General features: G+C 39.0%; 1 protein-coding gene across 1 annotated transcript in view; it reads left to right on the forward strand.

The window, feature by feature from the left end:
- The window catches only part of LOC142052360 (sodium channel protein type 5 subunit alpha-like), a 48,362-nt gene that overhangs the window by 12,026 nt on the left and 16,510 nt on the right, over positions 1-19,826 (forward strand). The window contains exons 8-17 of the mRNA XM_075082262.1: positions 339-483; positions 1,785-1,979; positions 3,508-3,699; positions 9,185-9,287; positions 10,988-11,226; positions 11,349-11,501; positions 12,683-13,036; positions 13,793-14,242; positions 17,842-17,953; positions 18,914-19,068. Coding sequence (XP_074938363.1) covers positions 339-483; positions 1,785-1,979; positions 3,508-3,699; positions 9,185-9,287; positions 10,988-11,226; positions 11,349-11,501; positions 12,683-13,036; positions 13,793-14,242; positions 17,842-17,953; positions 18,914-19,068 — 2,098 coding nt within the window. The remainder of the gene's footprint in view (positions 1-338; positions 484-1,784; positions 1,980-3,507; positions 3,700-9,184; positions 9,288-10,987; positions 11,227-11,348; positions 11,502-12,682; positions 13,037-13,792; positions 14,243-17,841; positions 17,954-18,913; positions 19,069-19,826) is intronic.

The following is a 19,826-nucleotide window of genomic DNA, read 5'->3' on the forward strand; positions in this document are numbered from 1 at the left end:
TCAGTAAAGGGTTGTGAGATATTAATAAACTCTCCTTTCTTCATCTTGGTGAATTACTTAAAAGTAAACATATTTCCATTTCCCCCCCTCTCAATGTATTCGTGTGAATGCATTCTACCTCAGCGGAGAGTTTCTGTCTAGTCGGAAACTAGACAGAACTAGACAAATGGGTTTTGAGGACTGGCTGATATAAGTCAGCCCTTCTGGCAGAATTATATTATGTAATGAAATGGACTTTCAGATAAACTGAACAAAATATTTGATGCTGTGTACTGGATGCTTTCAGGTACAATCTAATACTGCAAGTAAGTACTGTTTAACATTTCTATTGTGGTTAGGAAAGAGTGCCCAGAAAACTATAGCTGCAAGAAGATTGGGAGGAATCCTGACTTTGGCTATACAAGTTTTGATCATTTCGGCTGGGCCTTCCTTTCTTTATTCCGCCTGATGACACAGGATTACTGGGAGCGTCTCTACAGACAGGTCGGTACTTTTATTACCTGCTAGAGTGACTTTAGGCATGCAGTTTAGAGCTTTATGTTCACTAGAAAAATCTGCGCCTGTTTTAACATTACTGGTACCAAATTTCTTTTCAAATCAACATAAATATTAAGGAAGTAGCTTCAAGTGACGAAGCTGTAACACCTTCTGCGAGAGACATTGGGTGGGAGCAATCCTGCTGTGACTGCTCAGTTTTGTTGGAGAAAACACTTGGGTCAGTGATTAATAGTTACAAGTTAGTATGTAACTGCCAAAGGACTGGGGGATAGGGCAGATCTGGCCAGTGAGCTCACTGCTGCAATGATGGGGACTTGTTACATACTCTGTTTCTCTTCCTTTTGAGGTCCTGACTCCTCACCAAACCTTTTCGCTCAACATATATATTTCAGATCATTTTTGACAAGTGGTACTAAAAATTGGAGCCTTTATTTTTTGATTCAGAGAGTTGAATGTAACTTTTAAATTCTGTTTTTTGACAAAAATGATACAAAAATTGCATGTAGAGAACTCTCAGGATCCCTTATATCTATGCGGTGCCTTTGCTAGAAGGGAATTATCCTCTGCCTTGTTCTATAGCTTTCATATGGTCCACTTTAACTTTTTTCCAGCAACCTTTATTAACTGAGATTTTTTTAAAATGGATACATCTTCCTTTTGCTGTTTGGAGGCCATGTGGTTTTTAGTTTTTAATGTCTCAGAGCTTGATTTTGAGCCATCTCCTCTGCTGCCATTTAAAAAATATAAGAATAAGCAATCAGTCTAAATATTGCCTCTGATTCACTGATTAGAGCATCTTTCATGATTGTTTAGATAATCGTAGCTTTCATCCTTATTACTGAGTTTTATTAATTTCTTCTCTAGTCACGTGTATATCTCTTTACAGCTGAAGTTGTCTTCTCATAACTTAAACTCACCATTTTCCCAATTTACTGGGAGATACTTCATTTAATTTTAAGAACGGATTTTGTTCGTTGTTCTCTGCAGTACGTGGCGTCATTTGGCGGTCTGTTATATAAAGAGAAAACACTGTGTGCTCACAGGGAAGTTTTTAAGAGCTGAAACTTAATTACTTGAAGGCCAGGGGAACTCCTGACTAGATGTATTTCTAGACCTTCTCTATAACTTAAACCAGAGGTAGATCCCACTGTTGTTTAAAGAAAACAGTGCAGTATGTTGACCTTTTGTATTGTATAGACAAATAAATTGTTTAAAGTTATGTTTAAATTCTGTTGTAAATGTTACTTTGTTAAGAATTTATTACAACCTTTACCTTTTCCTCACAGACTATCCGTACATCCGGAAAGAACTGCATTTTGTTTTTTCTGGGGGTCATCTTTTTATGCTCATTTTATCTCTTCAATCTGATCTTGGCTGTAGTAACTATGGCATATGAAGAGCAAAATAGAGCTACTGTTGCTGAAACAGAGGCAAAGGAAAAATTACTTCAGGATGCCCAACAAATTCTAGAGAAAGAACAGGTTTGTAAATTATTATATGTAATACATAATATGTGGTTCCTTTTGTTTTCTTCTGTGAATTAGAGAAATAAGATTTTTAATTAAACATGTGCTTCTTACAATACTTTCTCACGCTTCATTTCTCTTTCTGTCTCTTTATAAATGCTCATGTCTACGTATACATGTATTTAAATATATGTAAACATCTCTGTGATACAAACAAACAGCATGAGTCCAATTTAAATCACATTAAGTTGTAGGATTTGCAGACCTGCCATTGTGTAGGAATGGCTTGCTAAGCATACAACCTTTATGGCACTGCCTGAGTGCCCATGCTCTGTGGTTTGCCCCGTTCTTGTACACTACCACTATTGCTGTGTACAAAATTCCTTTCTCCGGATATTCCTTCTTGCTATCACTGTGTAGTCGGATGAAGGCAGTATGAGTAGAAAAATTTTCATCCATAAGAAGAGTTGTCATTTCTACAGTTCCCTGAGATTGGAAGTTCTGATGCTGATAGATTGCAGGACTGATTAAAAACGCGAGCGTTCTGAGAGCCACTGTGCTTAGCTATTTAAGGAGCGTCATGCCTCTTTTTGAGTGATTTTTGAGTGATTGCTTACAGAAGGTATACAGTTATCAGGAGCAGGAATAGTCTTTGGCCAGGCTAATGTCATTAGCTCCATATTAATGTAGAAGGACACCCAGAGACTGAGAATTTCTTTGCTGTTGGTTTGCAGAGCTAATAGACGCACATCAGATTTCTACAGTGTTTTCTCTTGGCACAGTATTGCCCAGATTAATTCATTCCTTGGCCTGTGGGGGACCAGGGGTCTCCATGTTGTTTTTATTTTATTCCTGAGAAGCGAAACTCTGAGCTGAGGCAACAAGGTAGATTGAAAATTATTGTAAGACAACATTTTATCTTCTAACTTTTTATAAAAGACACCTCTGATTTACTGCTAACAATCAGAAAAGTCAGACTTGTAAGAGGACTTAACAAATACTCTCTAGCAACTCTCCAATTTCATTGTTAAATGAAAGGCATCACTGGTTTACCAAATTCCTCCTGTACAGCTGTCAACAGGCATACAGTATTTCTCTGTCTGAAATTCCAGCTTGCCAAGCTTTACTTAGGCTTTTCTTTCTTCTGTTTTTCTTTCAGCAGGATTAGCAGTTAAGAAAGGTTTAACATTTTAGGATTTAGTTTGAGCCCTTAGTCTTCTGTTGTCTTTGGGCTCAAGGTCCTTTCCAAAGCAAGAAAAGGAAAGTAAAAGGATACACCTTAATATTCTGTAATTCAGATATGAAATACAATATCTGAAATGGCAAGGACAAACTTCAATTATAGCAGCTGATAAGGAACCCTGCTTTATCTGTCAGTATTGGGAATAGCATTTTGTACTCCTGTCTTTTTATAGTAGTTTAATATTTGAAAGGTAAGATTTATTAGTGCAAAGCAGTCAGATAACATCATAATTAAACTGTATATGATCCTAGTCCATTTGTCTTGTGTTAATAGACCAACTTTTTGCTGTTTCTTTTACAGAAGTTGGCTGCTAGAGAGGGTAATAAGGCCTTACATGTCGAATGTGAAATGTCTGTTGCTGACTTTAAAAATTCAGAAGAAAAAGAGATGAAGCAAGAAAAACCTACTTTAAGGCAAAACTTAATTTTAGGTGATCATGGCAAAGAGGAGCATATATTTCATTCACAGCCTGGTCGCTGCCAGAAGAAGCTTGTAAGTATTTGAAATAGTTTCATTGGACTTGCATGTGATATGACAATTTGATGAGCAGAAAAGCTTTCTTTATTTGCATTTTTTTCCCCTCTTTTTTTTTTCCTTCTTGCATGCATTGGATCAACTTGTTTTTTAATGCAATCTAAAAGTTAGATTTTGGGAGCAGAGGGAGACAGCACTGATTGGCCTTGAAAGGAAAGTTCATAGTGGCCATCAGTAGCATACTGAGGACACGTTATAGCCCTCTGCGCTTATAACTGTGGTAAGATCTGTCGGCATCTTTATTGTGCTGCATAAACAAACATATAATATCCTGAAAGTGTTAGAATTTTCCTAATGGCCTAACCTTCTTTTTTTCGTGCACACAGCTAATTCTCTGGCCTAAATATTCAGGGGTGGATTCCGTTCAGTATGAAGACTTCTAATGCTAGGGCCGTGATTCACTTCTCTAACTATAAGCATCCAGTGCCATTTTAGATGTTCTTGGACAGGTTTATATCCTGGATATCTTCAGCGTCTGTGACACATCTTCCAGCACTGTGTGGGTAGCTCAAATACATTATGGCATCTCAAACGTTACTAAATTCCTAGATTTAGGTAGCTGGATTGTGTGCCAGGTTTTTATTTGCTGGTGTTTACATGTTATTTAGGTTCTAAACTCTGAACCTTGCACTGAATGGAAATTTAATTTTTGGGGTCAGAAATTGATGCCTAGTGATATTAGCGGATTTCTAGAGTGTCTTACCTGGCCTGCACCTGCTCTACGTAAGGGTACAGACACGATGTGTCATGTCTGCTTAGTCTGGGACTGTGGTTGTCTCAGATACTAAATGTCTCAACAGACCATCTCAAATGGCTTCAGACACTTGTGGTTAAGTGAATCTAACTTATCAAAAATATAAATCAATTATAGTAGGATTTTTAGATACATCGTGCACATGGACAAATTAAATGCAGATGTCTGAATATTAGGCTGAATCCCACGTGCTATTTCACATCTTGATTACAGCAGTGACTTCTGGCTTTGGAAAGGATCCCTCTGCTCATTGCCCCTTTCTAAATCCAGTAAGAAAGTGCTATTAAGATTTGTAATTCTTACTCTGCTTAAACTTGGGGTTTTTTCACTGTACCTTTGTCACTGGCAAAATACTGTATATCTCATGGATAGTCCTTGCTATCATGTTGCCAATGGTCCAGCATCCATGTAGAGTATAGATTTGTTACCTTTTCAATGCTTAGGCCATGTGTGTTTCTTCACTTGGCATGACCAGAGCATGTGTGACTGCATCTGGGGTATTGTGTCGAGCTTTGAGCTCTCCAGTGGAAGGATTACGTTGAGATATCACACAAAGCCAGTGGAGGCCTCCAAGATGAGTAAGGAGCTGTAGCACATGATGGGTGAGGAGGAGTGGTTGGGTTTGTTCAGCCTGAAGGAGAAAAGGGAAAGGGAAGCATCTGATTATTACTCTCTACTAATATCTAATAGGGGTATAAAAGGAAGAAGGAGCCAAGATCTTACAGGTTCACAATGGGAAGTCAAGGGGAACAAGCTGCAACAAAGGAAATTCTGATTAGTTATTAAGGGGGGGAAAAAATCACTCTGACAGAGGTTAAATGTTAGAACAGCTCATCCAGAGATACTTTTGGATCTTCATTTTTTGAGATATTTAGAACATAGCTGGAAAAGGCCCTACAGTTGAAGTTTGCCCTGCTTTGGGCGATGGAGTAGGAGGACTCCAGAGGACCCTGCCAACTTCAGTTTTTCTCTGGCTCTACGTAAACATCCACATTTAGATGCCTGTATTTAGGTATTTTAATCTTGAGCTGAATCTTCCAAAATAATTCTCAGGCAATTATCCATATTACTGAGTTAATTTCAACAATATCTAAGAAGAAAGCTTTTAATGTGCTTTTACTGGTTCAGCAACAGCCACTTTCCAGTACAGGCTTGTGACTTAGACCAAACAGGGTCCACCGGAAAAACAGGTGGTGCAAAAGTAGATGTTTGTGTCCAAACAACACCTTGACTGAAACCCTGGTCCCCAGCCCCACCTTTGATAATGCAGGCTGGAATTTCACCGTCACCGGTCTTCATTCTTCTTCTCAGATATGTTTCTTCCTTCCATTGCTTTGGTGATCATTTACCATGGCTGAGCAGGGTCTCTAGATGTGGGGAGCTGGAAATCATCACCAAAGCATACACTGTTCATTTTGATATTATCCCTCACCCCTGTGTCTCCCAAAATCTTTTATATGACCCCCCCCGCCATGATAGTCTGTTCCATCTCATGGCAGATTCTCTCCTGCTTCTGGGAGAACATCAGAACTGTTTCCACGCGTCTCATAGAAAATGGAAACTTTCCAGTAGCAGTGCTACGGCCCAACTTCCTTTTGAAAAGAGTCATTGTAGGGGAGTTTTTATCAGACATGTCATCCAAGCTAAAAAGGATTAGGTTTTCATTCTGGCAGTCAGCATGGTCAGAATTTCTTCTAAATTCTGTGATCCTAGCTATATTAAATTATGTGTCTGAGCTGAAGGAGTCAAAAATCATCCACTTGGCAGCAACTGCCATCTGTCATCTCCTTTAGTATAGTATTTGCTTCTTATAGAGTGTCATTAACATTTCCCCTCCCTGCTGTGTTAAGAATACTATGCCATTTTGTGACCTAATTTGGTTCTGCTGTTCTTAATGGAAGCACTCTGTCACAGTCCATGGTAGTGTATTATTATACCTATTGAGGAAAAAGCAAGTCTTTCCATAGCAGGTGTCATATATTCTGTGAGTATAAAAATCACCTTTTATGTCTGATTATCCCCATTTAATTTTTTTCCTCTAAGTCTGGGACTGTGTTGCAGGAGATGACTCAGCTAGGAGATAAATTTGGTTTAGTTCCTAGACCTTCCTTCTCCAAGGCTGCAAAATCTGCACAGGTTGGATGCCAAAAGCAATCTGTATTTTTATATTTCAGAAATAACATTTTCAGACCCTTCCCAAGGTCCCTTCCCCTCTGCATGTGCAGAGAATGGCACAGTTACGAGTATCTCTGTGTAGGAACTTTTGGAAACAGATAATGGATTGCATTAGAACCTGGTACACGAAATGTTAAGTGGAACCCACTTTTTGGGAGTATATTCTGCAGGGTTTAAACTACATTGCTGTGCTTGCTAATGGATGCCTCTACACTATCTGCATGAAAATATTCCAAGACCCAGCTCCAGGTAGTTGTGACTGTGTGAGATCCTGGTTGTAGTCTTATGCTGTCTTACATAGACCTACAGGTAGTCATTTGACATCAGTAGAAGCTGTTTATCAGTCATGAGGGTTCTTCAAGATGAGTAGTTCACGTGTACGCTTCCTCTCACTCCCCTCCATCACAGTTCTCACTTTGTCCTGCAAATGTTGACATTTCATATTGAAAAAAAAAAAAAAAAGAAAAAAAGGAAGGCCTAGAGCATGATCCAAGCAGTGTGCGATGCTCTGATGTAAAGTTCTACCTCAGTCTCATAAATATCTGCAACAAGCATGGCAGTTTGTTTCATGTTACGGCAACTACTGGTAGTACTGGCTCTGCTGCAACTGAGGACTCCAAACAACGTACTCTCTAATCACAAAAAGCGGCTAAAGATGCTGAGTCAAAGACAAAAAAGCGTATGAGAGAGAAACTTTTTGGTAGGACACAATTAGTTCTATAAAAAGTTGACTATTTCTCTAGTGTGTATCCCTATTTTAAATCCCAATTTGTCAGAGGACTTCTCATCACCAGTTGTTTACTTCAGCTAAAGATAGATGAGCGGTAGTAACTGTTCAGTGTTGATTAATGCTCTTAACCTTTCTAAAAACACTAGATCTGAATGCTTCTGAACAGACGTGAATTTCAACAAGAAGGCTGAGAACTTTAGTCAGGCTGGCGCACAAAGTTTTCTAGGTTTCTCTCCTCTGAGACACCAAACATTACAGAAAGGAATGAAAGGACAAGTTGCAGTGGGAACTGGAACATGATTAAAATAGTCTAACTGAGTCTTTTAGATTCTGAAAAAATACAAATAGAAGAATGAACATTTTAGCACTGTATTTTAAATTAATTTTATGTTTATTTTATGACAATTCTATCAGCACGTTTTGCTTAGCTTTTCGAGTCATTAAGATCCCAAAGGCAAAATGTAATCATTATTATTAAACACCTAAGCCAAGAATATCAGTTTCATTCCCTGAATAACAGTATTATAGAATATGTTCATAAAAATAATATTATCATAAAAGTTTGAAATAATGATATGACATATGTATAGGACAAGGGGTCATGGTTATAAACTAAAAGAGGGTAGATTTAGACTGGATATAAGGCAGAAATGTTTTATGATGAGGGTGGTGAAACCCTGGCCCAGGCTGCCCAGAGAGGTGGTCGATGCCCCATCCCTGGAAACATTCAAGGTCAGGCTGGACGGGGCTCTGAGCAACTTGATCTAGTTGGGGATGTCCCTGCTCACTGCAGGGGGGTTGGACTAGGTGGCCTCTAAAGGTCCCTTCCAACCCAAGCCATTCTGTGATTCTATGATTCTATGATATTTTTACTTGTATACCCTCACCATAAAAAGAAAATGAAGCAAATCAAGTTATGCTGGAAGGGGATACTAAGGTACTGTGCACTGATGTGGGGAGTCAGTAGCTCCCTGCGAGCTGATAGTTCTAGTTATGTCCTCCCTCAGACTGGAATCTTTGTTCTGTGTTTTCCTCTACCTCAGAGCCTCACCTATTCTTTGCAGCCCGTGTTTTACAGTTCTCTGCTTAGTCTTTAAAAAGTGTGTGTCTGGGGTTATTAATGTGTCATAAGCGCAGTCTCATAATAATTCAGCGTGTCCTGTAAGATACAGGTGTCGTGTCTGTTCTTCAGTGCACATCAGGAACACTGAGTTCAGCACGCTGTAACTTTGAATGAAAACAAAAGTAGTCCCATTCCTAGTTTTAGGCAGTTCAATATTAGTATAGATCTTGGTGGACTTAATAGGGCTGGGAAAACGGATCATTTTGACTCACTAAATAACTATTCCTAATATTAATAAATACATATTATTAATAATCAGTAATTCATAGTTAAGTAGCCAATAATTTATTCAAACTGATCATCAGTCTTCTTTTTGTATGTTCTTTTTATCAGTCACTGGAAAGATAGAATGATTTTTTCCCTTTGCTCCCCTGTTCATGAGTCTATATGCCTTATATAATGGCGTTACTGTTGTTAAATATTTTCAGAAGGAAACAACTTCTTGAAAAATATTACTGTTTTTGATGAAACCTCCTTTGCCTTCAAAGGCAAACACATGATATTGTTGTTTCATTTTGGTTTACACTCTTTCAGCACGGTAAGGCTTCATTACAGGGTGTATTTAAAAACGCATATTGATCTTATGCCGGACATAACTTTTATATTGCCGTTTCTTCATATTCCCTTGTTTTATTATCTTCTGTTGTCTTTCTAACCAAAGAGGCAGATACTGCTGTCCTATGAATTGTCAGTGGACTCTATTAACGATCCTTTTCGAAGACAGAGGTTAATGAGCGCAGCCACTGTTATTACAGATAATTTGCGTAAGTCATTCTTTAGTGTTTTTCCTATGGTGATCGTGTAACCGGACCTAAGAGATGAAAATGTCACAAACAGTCAGCATTATTTAAAAAGTCTCTAGGGGAAATTGTGCTGCAATCAAATGTAAATTTCAGTAAAATAAATATTCTCATATCTCACATAACTGCAGCTGTAAGTTGCAGTTACCAAGGGTAAATCACGCCTGACCAACTTGATTGCTCTGTACAGTAAAATGACTGGGGTTGGTGAATGGGGGGAGAGCAATGTTTTCATTTACCTTGACTTTAGCAAGGCTTTCAACACTGTCTCCCACAGTATTTTTCACCCAAGTTAGGGTGTCAGGGTCTGCATGGGCGGACAGCCAGCTGGACAGAAAAGCAGTTGGATGTTAGGGCTTCAATTGTTTGGTGAACAGGTTGTATTCTACCTGGAGGCAGGTACCAAGTGGAGTACCACAGGGTGTATCCTAGGACACATCGTGTCCAAAGTGACCTGGAGAAGGCAACAGAGGCCTTGCTCTTAAATTTTGCAGATTGCACCAAACTGGGGGGGAACCACTTGATACACTGGAGGTAAGGGCTGCCATCCAGAGGGACTTAGACAGGCTGGAGGGATGGGCCGACAGGAACCTTATGAAAATATGATCAGAGCGAATGTAAACTTCTGCCTATCTGCAAGAACCTTTTGCAACAATACAGGCTGGGAGCAGCTCTGCAGGACCCCTGTGGGTCCCTGTGGGCAGTGAGCTGAGCATGAGCCAGCAACATGCCCTTGCAACAGCCATGGCTAGCGGTATCCTGGACTGTATTAGAAGGAGCATAACCAGGAGAAAAGTGATTACACCCTTTATTAAGCACTTGTTAGACCACATACTGTGCCCAGTTTGCCTCCCAACGCCCCCCAGTATGAGAAATGCATTGAGTTCAGTAGAGGGCCACCAAGTCAGGGGCTGGAGCACTTGCCCAGAGCTAGGCTGGTTCAGCCTGGATAGGTTTTCAGGGGAGGTTAATATCAGCCTTCCAGTAGTGGGAAGACATTATCAGGAAGATGGAGCCAGGCTCTTCACAGTGGTGACTGGTGGGAAGATGAGGCAACAGACATAAACTGAAAGAAGAAAGCTTCAAGCTGTGTGTAAGGAGAAGCTTTCACCACGAGGACAGTCAGACGGGGGAACAGGTCATGCAGCCTCTGACCTCATGGCTGACCCTGCTTTGAGAAGGGAGTTGCACTAGAAATCTCCTGAGGTCCCTTCCAGCTTGACTTACCTGATAACCCTGTCCTCAGCTATGGACACTGAGATATGGGGGATGCCCTTTTTCATTTTATCCTGGACTTTCTTTCAAGCCATGCTGCATCTATGACTGCACAGATGCAACTCACAGAAAACAAGTTGTCAGTTTTTCCAGAGACAGTTATTTCTCCTTAATGCACATCCTGTATCATCCTTCAACAGTATAATAAACATATGAAGAGGTGGGTAATATCACCTGTTTCTGTAATTATGAATTTGTTGATGGTGACCTTTGAATAGCTTGTGATTGGTTTGTATAGAATGAGTGAAACAATTTTTTTCAGTGGTGCCCTTCTGCGCAAGAGATTGATTTTGCTTTTCGATCTTTTCTGTGACTGTCTTTTTTGTCATACCATGAAATTCCACATAAGTGGAATCCATCATGTGTCACTTTCCCTCGTTGTCATTCAGAACTGCAAGAGTCCAAACTGAAATGCCCTGCACTACTGAAACGTTTTGCTCAAAAGTATCTGATTTGGAATTGTTGTCCATTCTGGAGAGAAGTCAAAGAGAAGGTGAAATTGGTGATTTTGGATCCATTTGTTGATCTCTTAATCATGGTTTGCATTATTGTGAATACCTTGTTCATGGCTCTGGAGCACCCCGACCTGCCATGCGTTTACCAACAAATGATTTTTATAAGTGACAAGGTAAGTTAGGTCTGTGTTAGAGTCAATATGGAGTTATAACCCCATATTTATACTGGGACGGTCCCATAAGGAGACATAGTTTTCCAGTGACTTCTTACTGAATTTCTTTTTCCTCTTTTCAGGTGTTCACCCTGATTTTTACAGCAGAAATGATCTTGAAAATCATCGCCCTAGATCCTTACAACTATTTTCAGCAAAAATGGAATATTTTTGATAGCATAGTTGTTATGATTGGCCTAATAAGCTTTAAAGAAAATCTGTCATTTTTCAGGATGGTAATTATTTCTTTATTCTTTTTCAAAAGTACATGTGCTGCATAGGTTTTTAAAAGATTACAGTGAAATACCCTCAAATTATTTTCCTGATGAATCTGTTAAATTGGTTCTCTTTGTTAGTACGGAGTAAGCCAACATGAATGTTTAATTAGAGTGAATATTAAATGAATAAAAAAGAATACATTCAGTATGTTTATCGTACTATGTATATTGGATACTACAAATCCTCTGGCACAGTGAGCTCCTTTGGGGATCTGACCTAGCAGAGAGGTCACCCTGTTAGGTCTGTAGTGACGCTGCTCAACTACATTTCAGATCTTCAGTTAGGAAGAGGTACTGTCTGAGTGTTTGCATGAGCTTAAGGATAGCAAAGGTTCCTTCAGAGCTTTTCCTTTTGAGCTGAGATCGGTAAAATAATGGAGCTTTCCTCAAGGCTCAGACTTGGCCCTGAGGTCTCCTCAAAGCTTTCCTCCGTTTTAGGGGAAAAAGAGGAGTAGCTCTGAGATGTCTACGTATAATGTTACTTTTCTGCTTATGTCCTTACTGTGTATTTAGAATGCTAAATTTACTAATTACTTCTGTCAGTCTTTGTAGCTTTTCAGAGTCATCACACCTAGAAATTCAGTTGAATTCTGTTTCATCTTGGGTATCATGACAGAGATTTTAACAGCCCTGAATGCTAATTTGACTTAAAATGTTCTTTTTACTCATAAGGATGCATAGAATTGATCCCATCTGGCTTCTCAGATCCTATTTTAAGTCTGTTGGGTGAGAGGTAGAAAAAATTCTTTTTTCAATTTTTGGCTGATTACATTTGATTTAGTCCAAAATGGAGTCATTTCGTAAGTCTCGTCCAGGTAGCTATAAGCCACTTGATTATTATTACTGTTACTGTTACTGCTATTGATACTAATAGACTTACATGTGCTCGTATCTAACATAGCACAAACAATTTGAGAGCTTCCTTTGGCATTTCTCTGTTCTCAGTAGCATTAACCTTCTGAGCTTAAGCACAGCGCTTTTGGTTTGGAACAATTAAGAACCTTTTTATTGGGGGATAAATTGTGATGGTGTGACTGAAGCAAAGACAGCCTGATAAATGCAGGGTCTGGTTTTTCTGTGTGCTGTGCGATCTATGCAGTGTTTGCCACTCACATTGTTTTCTTGTGTTTTACTTACAGCTCAGGATCTTCAAACTGGCAAAGTCCTGGCCAGCCTTAAATACTCTTATGAAAATAATTCTAAATTCAGTTGGTGCTCTGGGTAACCTCACTCTGGTTTTGATTATCACTGTGTTTATTTTTGCTGTAGTAGGAAAGCAGGTTTTGGGCAGTTATTATAAGGATTTTTACTATAAAATAAGCACCAGTGAGAATTTACGCTGGCATATGAAGGATTTTTGTCATTCGTTCCTGATTATATTCCGAATATTATGTGGAGAATGGATTGAAACCATGTGGGACTGTATGGAAGTGGCTGGAAAAGAGTTATGTCTTCCCATTTTCTTGCTCGTCCTGGTGATAGGAAACCTGGTGGTGAGTTTCAAGCTATTTTTCAGTCCCTACTGAATGTATCCAGTTACACTGTCATCTTTTTTTCAAGGCAAACTTTATCATTTGAAGAATATTCACACTATTCTCCTTTTTGGATGTTATTTAATATATGTTTTTCTTCTGTCTTTTCTTCCTTTTCCCCTGTCTTTCTCTCACAAGAGGTGGCTGCTAAGCAAAATACACAAAATTATTCTTTCTACCCGGAGAAGTGCTCTGCTTCTGATAATTTGGTGTCTGATTTCTCATCTTTTGTGCCGCTAAGATCAAATGACCAAACTGTTCAGTGCTTTTAATGCTTCCCAACTTATATTATCAAAAGTTTACCCAGATTTTCTGATTTGTGTGGTGTATACTAGATCTAATGTATATATACTGGAAGAGAAAATCTTTTTCATCTGCTTGGTTGGTTGGTCTATACCAGATCCGTTTTGATGGTGGTGTTGTTAAAATCTGTCTTTGCCTGCTGTTTTTCAACATACCTACCTCCTCGTACATTACGAACATCAGAGCATGTGAAAATATATTTGATATACCCAAACCCTCACTCCTACCTTTTTCTCTTGCTTTTCCTTCCAGAAGGAGCCATATCATACTATATTAATATTCCAGTATAATAATAAATAATTTCATTGCAATGGTTGATGAAAGCGAGGTTGAGATTTTTTATTCCAAGGAGAATTTTCTGAAATGTCTTTTCTGTTAGCAGCAGTGTCTCCAACTTACTTTTACTGTTTGAAGGTGCTCAACCTATTCATTGCCTTGCTGCTGAGTTCATTCAGTACTGACTCCTCAGCGGGACAAGAGGAAACTGGACAAATGACTAAATGTCAGATTGCCATTGCACGGATTCACAAGAGCCTGCAGTCTGTGAAAGGCAGAATTTTGGATCGTTGTAACAAAATAAAGAAACAAAGTCTCAAAACAACAGCCAAAAAGAAGGCTTTGGTGAAAATTTCTGCCAAAGGCATAGAGGAAAATAACTATGCCATGACAGATGTCAGAAAGGATATAGACAGCAACTGCTTTGACATTTGGTATTACAACACTGAAGAGAGTTCCTCAGTAACAAGCAAATACGAAGAAGCTTTAACCAGTCGTAGTACCTGTGTTCCCATTGCAGTAGCAGAGACTTACACTGATGAAGGTGATGAGCACAGTGTATGCACAGAAGTAGAATACAGAAAACAGGTAAGGAATATTAATATTTGAAAAAATATTGTAACTTACATCTGTAAATATAATCTCGAAGACTCAACAGTAAATTTTACCCCTTCTGTCATTTCTGCCTTTTTACTTTCTTTGTTCTTCTAGTAGCTTCAAAATGCAAGAGCTACCAAATAATCTTAGTTATTCAATAAGATGTTGAATATCCACTTTTTCATCATTCTCCTCACTGACAGCCATAATTCTGCTTCTGTCTCTTTCGTTTCCATTTATTGCTGTCAAATGCTACATGAAGTTTGATCAAGACAGACATTCTTTCATTTTACCTCCTTTGCCGTACAGACGGCACCTGGAATTTTTGGAAGGCAGGCCTCTTGTGTTGCTGATATGTTGCTTCTCAGTTGCGTGGTATCCAAAGGGAATGTAAATAAAAGCTTCACCTTATAAAAATTATTTCTTCATGTTTGTTTAATCTCCTACGCACCTGTATGATACTTTGGACTCCCCTTTATATCTCCTGGTTTTGTTGTGTCGGGCAGGATTAAGCTCAAGGCTTCCTGCATGTGAGTGAGGCATTTATACTGCCATGGTAGTCAGTAACGGTGCCCTTCATTTGCCTGTACACAGGCATTTAGGGGTACTTGAGAGACTTCAGGTGTCTGTCACATCCACATGGGACTGAAAAATGAGGCACAGGAGCTGTAGGAACTCTTTTTGGCATCTGGAGGCCCGGGGTATGTAGAAACACCTCAGATGACACTAGGTATCAGCCACAATCAGATTACTCCATTTAGATATCTGAATCTCAAGATTCCGCATACTACTCACCTCACAGATGTCAAGTGCCTTTTGAGGTGCTGGATTATCTCATATGACTTCTAAATGCACCTCCAGAAAGGTGTCTGTCAGTTCCTGTAGATCCTGTGCTGTATTTAACTATGCCATGAGTATGGCTTAGGCACCCCTCGGTATCTTAAAAGACACAACACAGTTTAGGGCGAGCAACTGAATTAAACCCTTTGTGTCGTCACTGCATCCAATACTGTCCCTTGCTGCATGTCCGTATTACTTGGATGTTGCCCACTTTTGCACTTCCTGTTTTCTCCCATTTTGCTTTCTTGATTTGTTTTTCCTTATTATTGCTTTCTTTTCTTCTTTCGAATGATGTGTTACACTTTTAATTAAATGGAATTTTACCCGATTACTTTCCTTTGAGGAGGGTGATGTGTCTTAATGAAATTGTTACTGGTATATGTGATGTGATTACTTATAAAGGATACAAATGCTGGATTTTGTATGATGATCTATCTGCATGAACACATTTTAGTTCAGAATCATTGGGCCATCCTCAGAGATTGTTACTCCTGTGTAAATATTTTTGCCTACAGAAGGTAAGGGTGATACCTGTTAGCCCACTGACAGTGCTGCAGCTGAGTATGAAACATCCAGTAGTAGTGTCAGGTCAGCTCAGCGCACAAGGACCTCAAGGTAATTTATTTTAGAAGCCTGCCTTTTTCACAGGCAGTACTAATAAGAAACAGGAGAGTCCAATATACCTTCCCTGCACTCTTTTATTAGAAGGTTAACAAAAAAACTATGAACCCTTCTCAGCTCTGTACTAAAGGAGGTACCAATGGAAGCTGGCTTGTACAGCAGAGTAATGAGCTGTTTTGCACGTTCTTCACTAGCAATAGAATGAGAGGGAACGGCCTCAAGCTGCTCACGGGAGGTTTAGATTGGATATTAGCGAAAATGTCTTCCCTGACAGAGTGGTCAGGCCCTGGCACAGGCTGCCCAGAGAGGTGGGGGAGTCGCCGTCCCTGGGGGGGTTCAAAAAAATGCGTAGATGTGGCACTTCAGGGCATGGTTTAGGAGTCATGGGGGTGTTGGGTTGGGGATTGGACTTGATGATCCTAGAGGTCTTTTCCAACCTTAATGACTGTGTGGTTCTATGATGAACATAAAGCAAGACAGAAAGCCTCTTACAGAAAGTAGCTTATGATTTTCATTGAAGTCTTTTTATTCAATTCAATTTAATCATCTGTAAAAATACAAACATGCTAGATTTTGTGGAAGCTTTAGATTTTGTTAAAGAATTTTGACTTTGGAGAATGACTGTCAGGAAGAAAAATGTGGAAAATCAACCAGTTCGCATTATTTCACGCAGGGAGACAGATTAAGACACAGAGCGCAGTGCCAGAGTTTAAGCAGCTTCAGTCAGATTTCTGGGACTTCTGAAACTATGAGCGGTTTTTCAGAAACACACCAAAAGAAAGAGCAAAAAGAGGTAATTATAACTTTTACCATCTTGTGGAATATGCTAGAGATTAAAATTGTCACAGCAGTTGTCTCAAGGCGGGACAAGCTGGGGTTTTCCGAAGAGCGGCAATTATAATCCCTGGGAAGGTGGTAGGTACGTCTCGCTAGAGGTAATAATAGTTTAAAGCGTGGAGGTTTGTCTCTCATAAACAGCCATGGCTAACAGTGTAACTTAATGTATTATTTTGTACAGAATAAGTAAACAGGAATTAATCAAGAAACACACTTACTTTAAACATATCTGATACATACTATTCATTTTTATGGATAATTAATTATGTTTGCTGTCATCCTTGGATGCAAAAATTTGTTCTCTAGAAATGGTTCCTGAAACAACCATACTTTTTTGGTCTGTAAACTTAGTTTATTCTAATACAGTACAGTTCCACATCAAAAAAGGTGAAGAATCATGGTTTGCCTCCAGTGACTCAGAAAATTAACTGGAAGTTCAGCAACTTTCTGGATTACTAGCTCCAAAAGTCAAACCACTTTAGCATTTTCTGGTTTTAGATAAAGTTGCCAGAGGTTTTGTTTTGTTTGTTACACAACATTTGATTTTATTAAGATATTAATATAAAAATGCCCATGAATTTAAATAATTTCATTTTTGTCTGTGTTGAAGATTTCCTAGGGCTTTAAGTTAGTGTAGAGCAGCATGGCTGTCAACAGAGGCAGTTCTCCCTTCTTCTGGCTTCACATTCTTATCTCTACCCCTATCTCCATGCCTTCCCTTTCCATGTCGCTCAGGGCACTTACACTTTAAGGCTGATAGCTAGCTTTATTCCTTTTTCTTTACACTTGTTTTCCTTATTGTCTTTGGTTTTATAGTTATGTAGGTTACCTATCAATAACTACAATTCCTCGAGATGCGTAGACCATAAGTACATTTCTTTCCTGCTAGGCCTTCCCGTCTTCAAGCCTTTTGAGACATGGTTTGTATCTCTGAAAATGAAGAGAGAATTGGATTGCCTTGAAGAAATCAGTTTTCTCTAAAGTAAAGTTGTAGCATAATATAATCTGGTCTAAACATTTCCCTTCCTGCAAGTCCAATGTAGACGACTAGAAGAAACCAAGAAACTAATTAAATTAAAGCCATGGAAACAAAGAGTAGGGATTAGCCTTTTCTGTCCTCTTATTTGTAGTTTTATTTTGGTAGTTCAGCAACATTAAGATAATTATACACTGCAGATTTTTTTTTTTTTTTGGGGGGGGAGGGGGAGGTGATAAGTTTCATTTATATTAAATCTGGTAACCTTATTAATGAAAAGCAAATAAATTCTCTTCTTTGCCGTTCTCCTGTGCAGAAATGTGATGCTGGTAGCTATTCTGAAGCCAGCACTGTGGATCCAGTTACTCTTCTGGAGATGTTTGCCCAGCCTAAAAAGTCACACCTACCTAAGGACTGTTTTGCAGAAAGTAAGAATCTGTTATTTGTTGCAGTGACCCCAAATGAACCAGTATTCAGAGATACCTGTTTGGGACATTCCCAAATTGGCAGAGACAGTTTGCCTGAGACACTTGTTTGTAAACATGAAAACTCAAATAAATATGCCTGAAGCCAGCACAGAACTGGAGCAGGGTTGGGATGCCTGAAGACAGGCATTTAGTACCCTGTGAGACACCTGAGAGGACGCAAGACAACTGCATGAAGCTGGTAGAACTGTCACAGGAGCTGTAGAATATCTGACAAGGCCTAAAATGGTTCTAAACACCTGTGTTTAGGTAGCAAAATGCCATCTTTGGAGTGTGATTGAGTCTTACATTGAGGCATCGGACTGTTGGTACCTACATATGAGCAAAGGCACTCAAAGTGCTTCTGAAGGGGCAGCTGGAGGTCGGATGGGATGTGTATGTCGGTACCTGGTCTCTTAAAAGGCACTTCAGCTGAGTTTGCCTGGGCTCCCAGTACAGTGGGTGAATATCTGGTCAATACAGCTAATGGAATTCAGAGGACTGTACAGCTCATCCCAATGTGGACACCTGCCTTTGGTTGCCTGAATGTTTCGTTAAACTCCGTTGATTCTCATGGTTCAATCCTACTGCTTTTACAGATTAGTGAAGTGTGTTTCTGGAGCAAAACAGTGAATATATAAAATAAGCAAGTCTTTTTAGATAGAAGTAATGGCTTTTTTGTGGGCACAAAAGCTTCTCTGCTTTTTCCATGTATGAGTTGCTCTATTAAAAGAGATTGTTTTGGCCTACAAATGTTTTCTTTTCTTTAGCTTTAGATCATTTCAGCCACAGCATCACCCTGAAGGTAAAATGGCACATTCTTTGTATAGTCCGTAGAAGCTTATTTCAGGATGTCTTACACTTTTTAAATTCCATGTCTCCACATTTTCCATGGAACCAATGTGCTGTTCTTTCTCTTTTCAGGTTGTGTTGAATGTTTCCCGTGTTGTGTAGTGGATATCACTAAGTTTCCAGGCAGAACTTGGTGGAAATTTAGAAAAACTTGCTACAGAATTGTTAAGCATAGCTGGTTTGAAAATTTTATCATTTTTATGATAATATTGAGCAGCGCAGCACTGGTAAATCTAATTTAATTACTCAAATTTTGAATCGGTTGTTGTCAGTAAAGGAAAAGAATCATATTCTTATATTTAATTTATTTCTTCTACTCCCATTCCTTTCCCCAGGGAGAGACAAGAGTATAATAAACATATCCCTTAGAAGTTATAAGGCTCTCCCCTGCTTGGATAAGGTATTTAAATATATGGAATGATAGTCGTCTTCATAGTTCTTCATAAAACATAGTTCTTCACACACTTGTGTGCTTAATTAGGAGGCTAAAGCAGGGTCTGAAATTACTTAGGAAAGCTTGAAAAAATAAAAGTACTTCTAAATTTGTAAAGCAGACTAACTGCTCAGTAAAAATTTAGATTTAAAATCATCCCAACGTTAAGATGATCAGAATCTGAAAGTGAAGATGGCTGTAAACTGGCAGGTGACTTAATATTTGATTGCTACTCTGAATATATCAATTTCTACTGAAGAATAAGGGAAGTTTTCTTTGATTTGAAAACATATTCACTAAGTCTACTAAAAGTAATTTGTTAAATAAAACATTATGTAGTACAGAAGGAGCACAACCAAGTAGTGTGAAATTGATCTATACGGTACATGTCAGAATTTTCCAAATAAAATCTGTTTATCTGTTAAATTCTGTGCACATTAAGTTTAGGTTGTCCACTAAACCCTAGATTTGAACTGTCTGCTTTAAAATTTCTACAGCAAAATCTCCAAGGGAGCTCCCTGGGGTTCCCATGAGGGCTCCTCTGTACTCACA

Source organism: Phalacrocorax aristotelis, chromosome 2 (assembly GCF_949628215.1).
Source record: "Phalacrocorax aristotelis chromosome 2, bGulAri2.1, whole genome shotgun sequence".
Taxonomy (NCBI): Eukaryota; Metazoa; Chordata; class Aves; order Suliformes; family Phalacrocoracidae; genus Phalacrocorax; species Phalacrocorax aristotelis.